General features: G+C 25.7%; 2 protein-coding genes across 2 annotated transcripts; both read left to right on the plus strand.

The window, feature by feature from the left end:
• The first annotated feature begins 766 nt into the window (after positions 1 to 766).
• LOC145841251 (acyl-CoA-binding protein-like) lies at positions 767 to 1,690 on the plus strand. Its single transcript, XM_082948616.1, has one exon. The coding sequence runs from the start codon at positions 791 to 793 to the stop codon at positions 1,037 to 1,039; it is 249 nt and encodes an 82-aa protein (XP_082804742.1). The 5' UTR covers positions 767 to 790; the 3' UTR covers positions 1,040 to 1,690.
• Positions 1,680 to 6,707, plus strand: LOC145841250 (cytochrome c-like). The gene is made up of 4 exons (XM_082948615.1): positions 1,680 to 1,839; positions 3,890 to 3,970; positions 4,578 to 4,640; positions 6,395 to 6,707. The coding sequence occupies exons 1-4, from the start codon at positions 1,725 to 1,727 to the stop codon at positions 6,481 to 6,483; spliced, it is 348 nt and encodes a 115-aa protein (XP_082804741.1). The 5' UTR covers positions 1,680 to 1,724; the 3' UTR covers positions 6,484 to 6,707.
• The last annotated feature ends 5,092 nt before the right edge of the window (positions 6,708 to 11,799 follow it).

An 11,799-nucleotide genomic window follows, 5' to 3' on the forward strand; every position in this document is an offset into this window, starting at 1 on the left:
ACAAGATTACTCAAAAAACTATGATTAAAGACACCCAAGACTTTTTTTCATCATTAAGTCCAGAATATCCTGTGTAAGTTTCAAATTTACCCTAGTTACATCATGGTCCCCGTGTGGCCCCTTTCCTCATGGTGCAACTTCAGGAAACCCTTGTGTATATATTTAAAAATTTTCAGAATTGTTACTCCGTATACTCAGGACAGTTTAAATTATAAAACTTAAGAATTACTCTGGCTTAATTTTTTAAAACTCAAAGTATTTTTTTTTTATAAAGCTCAACATAGTTATAAGATTTTTTGAAAATATTAGTTCAAAATTTTGGTAGTATTGAATAAATTCTAGTTTTTCCATTTAAAGATTGATATTTTATAACCAATATTTTTCAGAAACATTATTTTTGTTACTTTAAATATTTAACTTATTTTAACAATAACTAATTAAAAAAAAGTAAACTTGTGGCGACTGGATAAAGTTTAAGGTCACTTAAAACAATTTTTGTTCACTCTTTATAATAGATTTTTGATTCAAGGGGTTGTAACTCTTATATGTTAAGTTTTGTACTTACCAAATATGAACAAATGTAAAAGATATAACTTAAGGCATTAAACAGCTGTAAAAGGCATATATTTACCCTGTATTACTAAGTTAATAAATTTTATTAGAGTGCAGTTCTGTAGAAAAATAACTTTTGAGTTACACATAATTTATATAAATGTATAAATATTTTCTACTTATCAAATTTTAATGTTTATCATCTTTCAAGATTTGTAAATAATTAAAATCACTCACAATGCCTTCTGAAGCCTTCACCAAAGCAGCTGATGAGATCAAGACCCTCACCACTCAGCCATCAAACAACGACTTGCTTGAGCTGTACGCTTTGTACAAGCAAGCCACTGTTGGCGATTGCAACACTGCCAAGCCTGGCATGTTCGACATGAAGGGAAAAGCGAAGTGGGAAGCATGGAATGGCAAGAAGGGAATCTCTCAGGCCGATGCAGAGACCCAGTACATTGCCAAAGTCAAGTCTCTGATGTAAAGTGTGAAAAGAGACATTTTTTGCTGGCTGCAAAACCTATATACTCTTTTTGTTTTATATACTAATCATACCTTACGAAGCATCATACAAAATATTTTGAAACATTCTAAGTGAAACTATTATGTGCAGTTTTAATAGAATTTATATGCTGATATTATCAAAGTTATATTTGAACCATTATAGTTACTATGCATGACATAAGTTACTTATACATCAAAGTTTTTAATTAATTAGAGAGGTGCATACCCTTTTTTTAAATAAGGTATCCATTTTAAGTCAATTTTGATCTATCTTTGTTTTTCAGAGATCAGGTTTTGATTAAGTAAGTTAGATATATAGTATTTTACCTCTTTATTTTCTAAAACCTCTTTTGTATATTAGCCTGTTACACATCAAAAATTGTGGGTATAAAAGATTTACTATTACAAACTTGATTGGGGTAACCTTTTAAATAATGTGCACCTTTTTAAATAAATATACTTGATTAAGAATTATCTGAACTATTTTGAAAAATTACTTTCACTTATGTTTTCATCATTATGTATGTTTCTTTATTAACTCTGAATACTTTTGTTTCTTCAATTAATTAACAACAATTTGCATGTTTTAATTCTCGTGAACCTAATTGACACTCAGATTAATTTCAGTCAGTGTTTAGAAGACCTACTTATAATCTAAATTAAAAATGGGTAAGAAATCAAAGAAGCCATGCGTAGGAAATGCTGAGAAGGGAGCCAAGATTTTCAAGCAGAAATGCGCTCAGTGCCACACCTGCCACAAGGAGGGTGGTAACAAAACTGGTTTGTTTTTATATTATTTTAATATTGAAGTTTCGAAAAAAATACAGTTAAGAATTGTTTTAATTTTATAAGGATTTAAACTTTTTACTTACTCAAAAAGGATGTATAAAAAAATTAGTTTTCAGTTTTTGATTTTACCACATTAATTTGGTTTACTAAATGCATACATAATCATATTTATTAAAAACCCTCACTCCTTTGCTTACTCATTCATAGATTTTAAGCTGTTTTTAATAAAAACATTAGGTCTTTTATGAAAGCTTTAAGTATAAACTAAAACAAAGTTTTATAGAGTATGAAATTTAAATTATCTTTTTAGATATAGTAATTTTTTGTAAAACTCTTAATAATAATGTTTGGATTTAATTTTTTCATTGTTAATTTTACTGAATATTTAAAAGTTTACTCAGTGTATGTCTACTTTTATTTTTTGATCTTAAAATCTCAACTTCTCAAAAAGCATTCTTTAAATAATTAAGAGCACGTGACAAATTTGAAAAAAAAATATTAAAAAGTTAAGATATAAACGTATATGAACTATTTAAATATTAATAAGTGCAAAATTTTTAATAAAGTAAGTTTAAAAATAAAAAGGAAGATACATTTTTCTTTGATTAGTATTTTTGTTGTTTAAGTTTGTTCTATTTATAAAGAACCATTTAAACTTAAAGTCTTTTATTGCTTATACCTGAAATTTATTTTTTTTAAGCAGTAAAAGGTATATGGTAGCTAAAATACAACTTTACTAAATCATATTGTATAAAACTAAGTATACTGTCTCTGCCCTTCCTATGTAATTTAAATTTCTATAGTTTTAGTTTTCAGATATTAAATTACCTTGTTTTTTAGAACTGTAAATACTTTTATCTGAGCCACTGGTTCCTTTTTACAGTAATATATTTTTGAGATATAGTTAATAATAGTTTGTGATTTAATAAATTATGTATATAGTTTGCAAACTAAAAAGAGAATTAAGGTTATTTTATATTGTATGGATCTTCCTCTTCAATTTACGACTAGTCTTCAATTTTCTCACTTTTATTGATATTCTTACTGATATTTATTTCACTTACTAATGTTTAGGGTTATTTAAATTATATAGTTCTACTTTTTTTTTCTATTCTTATTAAATTTTTAATAAATAGTAATTTTATAATATTAATAATAAAATTATTTTGTGGAGCTTTGGTATTTTTTAAACTTAAAAGGAACTTATTTAATATTTTTAACAAAACATTCAAAAATGAACTTTGAATTTTTAAGCTTCTAAGAAAAATGAAAATGAGAAAATTGATGTTTAGGAACTTTAATAGAAAACCTTCACAAAAGTTTTAAAAAATATTTTTTTGTATACAATGAGACTTGAAATTTATATTACTTTATTAAAGAATCAATAATTATTTTGAATCTTTTGATCCCTAATGACGTTAATGCAAATACTCTAAGATTACTGTATTACCTTAATTCATGTTTAATTTTTATTTAAACTAAGTACACTTGTTTAAATTAAGCTTTGAAATTTTATTAAACAGTGCAGTTTTGATAAAACTTAATTAAAAAAGTTATGTAAGTCTTGACAAAATGATAACATTAAACAGAAAAGTTCTTACATATTTAAACAATATTTAATTATTACAGTTTTTAGTTTATCTAAAGAATTGTTGTTATTTTTAATGAAAATGAATGTCATCTTATTCATATGAACAAAACTAAGCCACTCATAAGGCATAAAATTTATTGTATCTACTTGTCTTAACTAATTTGTACAATAATATTTAGTTATAATACTATGTTTGTATTTTAAACTGTTTTGAAGTAGCACTTTAACCTATAACATATCAAAGTTAGATAAAATGTATATTAAATAATATACAGTCATCTGACATATACTTATTTTTTTATTTTTGAAAAACCTAACTAAAGTATAGTTGTATTGCAAACTTTTTTTTTGTTTATACAATAAAGATTGTAAAATGTTTTAATATGTTGCTCTACTCTATAAAATATATAGATAATTTTAAAACAAAATAATAATACTGAAATTGTTCAGGACCTCTATTGTACGGTCTGTTTGGCAGGAAGACTGGGTCAGTTGGTGGATACGACTACACTGCTGCCAACAAGGAAAAGAGTATGTGCATTTGAATTTGAAATTTATTTTAATTAAGAAAATTTAGAAACAAATACTAACTTTTTTATTTAAAACTCAAAAATGTGTGAAGTAGTCAAAAAGTAGTAAATTACGATTTAAAAAGTATCTGGAAATTAAAAAAAAAACTTTTAGCTCTTGCAAAACCATTTATTTACTTAAGTTTGTTTTTTTTGATTAAATAATCTGTAATACAATAAGTTTAATAAAATATTTAGTTGTTGATGTTTTATGAATAAAATTAGTAAAATATATAAATGCTAAAAAATTAATGTTTGGTTTTAACTTAAAATGTATGTCAGTTTTTAATTGCTTAATTTTCAATTTCTTTCATTCCTATCATTTGTAAACTAGAAAAAATAATATAAAATTAAAAGTAAACCACTTGATTCAAGAAGAAATGATTATGTAATATTTTTTAAAGTGATCCAAAATAAAATTTGATTTTTTTTAAAACTTTCTCACAATTCAAATAGATGGGCGAAAGAAGTGATTTTTTTGTTGTAACTAAAATAAAATTATAGTAATGTTTTTACCATATGTCAAGTATGATTGTAATCACAAATTTTTAATTGTGTTTTAAATAAAGATATTGAATGGGGAGAGAAAACTCTTGATGTTTATCTGACCAACCCAAAGAAGTACATTCCAGGTAATATTTTGCTTAACTTTTTTACTGGTTACTTGTTATCGTTAAGTTTTTATTGCTAAAACAATAAAAGTTACTCTTTTGTGCAACGACTGCTTTTTTTGTGTTCAAAACTAAAAGAAGTTATCAAACATTATACAGTACTATTAAGTTTTTATAAATGTAGTTAAAGTCTGTTAAAGTTTATATATGTAAGTTGGTTCATGCTATTTTTAGTTACTGTATTAATTATGTATTATTGATAATAATGTATTAATTAATTGTATCACACAACTTAATTTTGTTAATGTATAATATTCAATGTGTAACTAGTTGTTCAGTGGAAACATAATGTTAATTTTTCTAATAAATACCAATTAATTTAAAATTTTGTTTTAAGAACTTATTACTATGTATTATGATATTTTATTGTTAATTTAAAGAATAATTTACTAATTTTTTGCTCATTGCCAAACAAATTTAGAACTTGAATAATGATGCAAAGTATTGTCATTAATTAGAAAGTTAGCCGAATTTATATATACCTTATAAACAACAATGTTAAGACAAGAAAAAAGCGTTTTATCTGAATTTAATTACTCATTTAATCATATATTACAATTATAATTTTAAAAAATTAAGTTGTTGGAATATAAATTATGTTGGTACAATTTAGTTTTCGTGTAACTTTATTTTTGATCAAATCAAGAACTTGTTAAAAAAAAATCTAGTTATGTAAAATTATGTGAGTTAGAGTCAAGTTTTGTAAAATATTCAAACAGGTATAATAAGGCAGTTAGTACAATTAGTATTTCTTACACAAGTTTTTTAATTGTTCAAATTATACGTTTAAATATTTTACTCACAACATGGAACAACAACATACTTGAAATTTGCCACATATTTCAAACTGTTTCAGTCAACGCCTACTTGATAACTTTGGCAACCTTTTTTACTAACCTACTTATTGAGATACGTTCGACTTGATTTACAGTCAATATAAAAAAGTCCAAGTTAATTAATTACTTAGTTTAAATTGTAATTTTTGTATTTGATATTAATGCTAAGCTAATTTTTACCAAAAGTCCATTGTCATATTTTGCCCCCAGGCCACAAACTTGAATATTTTGAAGTCTGTTTCAGTTATCCTTGTAATTTTGAAACAAGGAAAAAAAGTAAATTATTTTATGAAAACAAAATGTTTAAACAACAATACAACTAACAACATTTTGTGTAGGTACTTTTTTACAGTTTCTAGGGTCTAATAATTTTCTGGAAACCAGTTTTTTAGCATTACTTCATAGTTTTCACTTTTATTTAATTTAATTTTAGTTTGCTAATAAACATAAAACATTTTCATTACTTTATCTTGGTAATGAAATAAGTAAGATAATTCAACAACTTGAGATAAATATTAGAAAATACAGAAAATAAAAATTACAGAAAGATAACTTTTTTGTATGTATAATTCTTATAATTATTTAAATTGCTAGCAATTTTTGTTTGTCATTAAATTTTATGCCAAGAAATGATACAATTATAATTTACTCAGATTTCAAGCTTAAATAAACAACCATGTAAAACAAGATCTCACATTTAATTTTTTAATTAATTAAAATGTTTTATTTAAAAAATGTGTCCTTTAAAAGTTCTCTTAACTAAAACTAAGTATCTCCTCCTCCGACTTAGATTAATAAAAATAATTTAACATTTTTAACAACACTTATTTAACCTTAAAGTATTTTTAATATGATCGTTCAATTTAATTTTTTTTCCAGGAACGAAAATGGTGTTTGCCGGTTTGAAGAAAGCACAGGAGAGGGCCGATTTGATCGCCTACCTGAAGAAGGCCACCGCCGAGGAGTAACCGTGACAACCGTCAATTGTTGGGGACCAAACGCACCTGAGAAGGGGGACCAACTTCTTATTTATTTCCGTTTCTGAATCATGGTGACCAAAAACGTGTAGCAAATTTCAACATCACTTTTTTATTTATATCTCCAATACCGGGCCTCTCCTAGATAATTATTACTAAATTAAAATTATGTGAGCTTTTTTACTAAATGAATAAATTATTGGAGTAAAATGTTAGTTGTTGTTTTCCTAATCTTATATTATTCTTAAAGTCTTAATGAAGTTAACTAGAAGACTATTAAAAACAGTAAGCATGCAAGAATTTAAAATTCTGTAAATATAGATTGTTAGGCTAGTTTTGTTTGAATCTTAAATATTCTAGTATTTAGTTAAAGACTCCAATTAAAGTAAAAAACTTATAGAAAGTTGAAATACTAAGAATAAACATTTATATGATAATTTAACCACTGAAAGAATAGCGTTGTTTTTCGCTTGTAATCAAACATTTCTCATTTCCAAGAAGTTCTTAATACAAGCATTGTGACGTCATAAGAAGCGCAAACATGTCGCAATATCACAGCACACCCATTATACACCTCTATACTTAAAATTTAATAGTAGGCGTTTTTTTTGTTTTAACCGTTATGACTAACCTTGCCAAGTAATTAAAACTTGTTTGCAGTCTGTGTTGAGTTTAAATACAATATTTTTATTTGATCAAATTGTGTTCTGTGTGTCTAAAAAACATTATAAATGAGTGTTTGAACTAAAACCTAAAAATTATTGATATGGTGGCAACAATTATAAGTTGTCCCAAATTTAAAACATATTATCACCTTTTAATTGTAGAACTACTAGACAAGTGTTAGTTAACCTTGGCTGTGTCCTTCAAATATTTTGAATTTAATATGTCAGTAAAATCTTGAGATATCTCATACTTTTAAACAAAAGATTGATCCAGCAACTTAAGTACACAAATTGTTATATACCTACTGTTGAGCTGATTTCGTTTATTTTTTAATTATTAGATAAATTTCGGATAACGAGTCTTAAATAAGTCAAGTCATATTTTGCCTAGTTTGATTTTGAAGTTACCTAAATTCCACTCCTAATCTATTGTACATACCACTGTTTGTGTTTTAAAAACTATTTTTACTCTCATTAATAAAATGTGGTTTCTTGCAGTATAAGTTACTTAATCTTTGAAAGTTCAAAGAAGTACTTACATGATGAGTTTTATTTTTATGATAGAAAAATTTCTATAAAACTTGTCCTTCAGTAATCTTTTTTCACTTACTGAATATTTATATCGTTGTTTTGAATTTATAAAAGCATGTTTTGGGAGTTCGTATAATTTAAACAAAAACGTTTATTTAATTGCACAGTTGTTGTATAAACACAAGTACTGCTAATAAATTTCTACGTGCGGTTTAACTTTTTGTAAAAAATAAAAGTTCTACTCTGCAAATAAATAAAGCGGTTCAAAGTCCAAAGAGGTGAATAGTCTGCTTGTTATTAGAACATGTTTGTTTATTTTGCATAACGACTGTTCACTGTGTAAACAAGCTAATCTATATAGAATAGGTAAATGAAATTTTGTGAAGCTCTTAAATTAATTGGAATTGTTAAATATTTCAAAGTAAACCTTTGCTATTCACCATGTTTGGTTTCTACTGTTTAGTATTTAAAATAGAAGCCGTATGAACTTGGTATTTTCAAAATTAAATTACTAGCTTGTATATTAACTGCTAATAAATATTTAAGCTGTCTGATCGTTTAAGCAAACATGTTTTCAGTTAAGTTACTTTGTTTACTTATGTTAACATATATAGCACATATAAGTTGTTAACACTAAATGGTTACAAAATATTTCAAGTTTTAAAATACGGTTAAGTTATAACTTGAAAATGATGTAGGAGTAAATACAAAAACCATCAAGTTTTATTGTTGATAACTCTTTAATTATCTTCAAACGTGCATTTAGAAATTTCATTGACAAAATGCAAACATAATTTAGTCAAACGTTTGTAATTCTATCAATTTTGTTCAGAACGTAATAGAATTATCTAAAATAGCTTTATCAAAACAAATACTTTTATTAGTCAAAAATATTAAACGAATAAATAGAATAAGTCAAACAAGATGTTTATGAAAGCCATCTTTAAACCCAAAAAAAAATTGATTGAATAAAATTTTAGAACTAATTGCGTTTTTACTGATAATTTGATGCTATAAAAACTTATATTTAAAAAAATAACTTAAACTAAAGCACAAAAAAAAACTTAAGCAGAAATAACAAATTAAAAAAACACTTAGCAAATAACAGCCATAAAACTTGCAAATAGCAAGCTAGTTCCCTCATGAATTGTTTCTGACTCCAAGTTCATAACTTCAACAGTTTTCGTGTAAATTTTCTCGGTGATTTAACAGCATGGTCAGTAGTATCTCCACCAACAACATAAGCAAAGTTTTTAATGCTCACCAGTGCAAAGCTGTACCTTGCCTACTTTAGTTTTATCTGTATTGTACTTGCTTCACCCGTTCTCGTGTCAATCTTTTCAATTGAGTCAGTCAACTTTCTGTTTTGCATTTGACCGCCTATGACTTAGTTAAAGTACGACGCAGCTTGCGAGCACAGCCTATCAATTTTAATTTCAGCATCAAACACGCTCCAAGCTTGAGTATTTTTGTCAAACTTTTCAACTGTCTTTAGTCTCACACTGTTTCCGTTCGTACCGCCAACAGTAAACATATCCCCGCCTTCATTTTCAACTAGAACGTGACCGTATCTTTCCGTAGTCAAGCATCTGCGGGTTTGAACGCATTGTTTTTATATTGTACAAATAAATCGTCTTTATAATCTTACTTTCACCATATATTCCTCCAGCTAAAATGAATCTGTCACTATCAAGTTCGCAAACCCCAAATCTGCTTCAAAGTATTTCCAAAGATTTAAATATCTTAAACGTTCTTGTTAGTGGATCAGGTTTTTTTTTTACTTTATTGCTTCTGTCTCCTTCAACTATAAAAACTCCACCTCTCATTGCCACCGAACCTTGAAAAGAGCTTGCGCAGACTTACTTCCAGCTTTTGACCATTTTTCACTGGCAAATGATTACGAGTAATGTTTTTCGGGTGCAGAACTAAAATTTCTGTTAGTTTTGTTAAAAACTAGATGTTGGAGTTTTGTTTAAGTATATAGTTTTTATAGAAAGGTTTAAATCAGATCAAAAATCTTTTACAAGGTATTAATTATATATACTTTTTTCAAAGGTTTTTAGAATTAGCTGAAAAAGACTGATTTAAAATTTTTGCTTTTTTACTACTTGTTTATACATTTTTTTCACTTATAACTTTTTTATAAATGAGTATAGAGAATCTTTAAAACTTTTAATACTTGGTAAGATACAAGTTTAAGTATCTTAAAGTTGTCAGATTAGTCAAAAGTTGATCAAAACTATGCTAATTCTTTGTATGTTAATTATGCGTTATGTGATTTAAAAAACTATGCCAAAAAATGTATAACATAATCGTAAACAAAAAAATCTTTGACCTGGGCAAGACCTTCAAAGTTATCCAAGTGGTGTGCAACTCGATAACGGAAAGGTTCTTCGTGCACCAGGTCCTAGGACCAAATATTTTTAGCGCTTTTTTTGTCGTTCTATTAACAATATTATCATAAATATATTAGCTTTAACGCATCTTCCAATTTCGTTATCAAAACCTTTTTCCGCACAACTAACAACTGGACTTTCCAAATTGTAAACAAACCCCTTATCACAAACGTACTCTACACTTACTTCAGTTTTATAAATGGAACTAATTGCAGCTTTTATTTTAATTACTTTTATATTAGAAGGAAAAGCTCCACAGTCTAGCAAAACAAGCAAAAATAAAGCATCGCATTAATAAACACAAGTAAGCATTGGGTTTTACTTAGACAAAGCACAAATAAAGAGACAAAAGAATCAAATACTTATTTAGATAAACTAACATAGGTTAAAGTTATTGAAAAAACTACTTTTAAATCATAAATGTTGTTGTATATAAGCAGTGTTTACAAATTAAAAAAAAAAAAACGTTACGGTAGAAAATAGTTTAATAAGCTAATAGTTTTTTTTTGCTTCATAATAAATATCATATATGGCATTTAAATTTAATACGACTTTTTAAAAAACTTTATTGCCTGTTTTACATAAATCAAGTTTTAAATGCTTTTTCTAATACGTATAACAAAAATAGATGAGTTATTTAAAACTTTTTGTAATTCACACTTAAGTACTAAATGTATTTTAAAGCACGCAGAGTAAACAACTTGTCTTAAGATAATTTATGTCATTATTTTTTAATTCGAAACGATAGGAAAAACCCTATATAATTAATTCATTACTCAAAATGGTTTAATTTTACAAAGTTTATTTTTATTATCAAATATATATAGTCATAATAAAGTTTTAATTTTTGCTATAGCGTCTAAAACTTATGTAAAAGTAAACAACTCATGTTTTCTGTATCCTTAATAAACATAAATTTTTTAATACCTTCATCATGGCTAATTAATCTTTAAACATTCTTTTGATTTTAAGTAAATACTATTATAATTTTAGTTGTATTTGAATCGAAGTTTGTTTATTCTTTACTAAAATTTGTAGTTAATTTTTAATTATACGTTTTGTGTTTGTTTTTAAAGTGTTATGACTAAAACTTGAAAAAAAACTTTTTACCTGTAGCCAATTTAATTTAAAACAGTAAAAAAGTGTTTAAGATGTTTTGTAATTATCTTTTAATAACTCTTAGTTAAAATATGATTCAAAAGCAATATCTTATCACTTGATATAAACTACATTTAATTGCAAGTTTATGAACATTTATGAATAGAGGTAGTATATTTCAACAAAAAAAATATTAAAATAGTTTTCATGAAAGCTAAAGTTAAAATATTAAAGCAGTAGTAGTGATTATTTTAATTATTGTTTAGAGTTTTTAGTGTTTTGTTTGACTATATACTCGACAGACAACAAAGATACCAAAAAATAGTTTTTTTTAAAGACAATTACTTTTTAATAGAAGTCTTTATTTAAGTTTTAATTTATTACGTCACGATACTTAAAAAATGAACTTAAAAAAATGATTGAGACAGTAAATAATTGCAAGGTGTACAGTCAATCAATTCTTTATTTGTTCTTCGAGCTACTTAAAGTACTTTAAAAGCATTTAAACAATTAATCTTATAACATTTTCCAATTTTGTTATCAAAGTCTTTCTTTGTGCAGTTAAGAATTGGATTTTCTAAAGTGTAGAACTATCTGTTTTTGCAAACATATTTTGC

The sequence above is a fragment of the Thalia democratica genome, chromosome 7, assembly GCF_965202585.1.
Source record: "Thalia democratica chromosome 7, ktThaDemo2.hap1.1, whole genome shotgun sequence".
Classification (NCBI taxonomy): domain Eukaryota; kingdom Metazoa; phylum Chordata; class Thaliacea; order Salpida; family Salpidae; genus Thalia; species Thalia democratica.

Excerpts from the sequence above, each read along its gene's own strand:
- LOC145841251 (XM_082948616.1), top strand. The coding sequence starts at position 791 with ATGCCTTCTGAAGCCTTCACCAAAGCAGCTGATGAGATCAAGACCCTC.
- LOC145841250 (XM_082948615.1), top strand. The coding sequence starts at position 1,725 with ATGGGTAAGAAATCAAAGAAGCCATGCGTAGGAAATGCTGAGAAGGGA. Across the intron at positions 1,840-3,889 it reads GGAGGGTGGTAACAAAACTG|GACCTCTATTGTACGGTCTG; the intron begins GTTTGTTTTTAT and ends GAAATTGTTCAG. Across the intron at positions 4,641-6,394 it reads CCCAAAGAAGTACATTCCAG|GAACGAAAATGGTGTTTGCC; the intron begins GTAATATTTTGC and ends TTTTTTTTCCAG.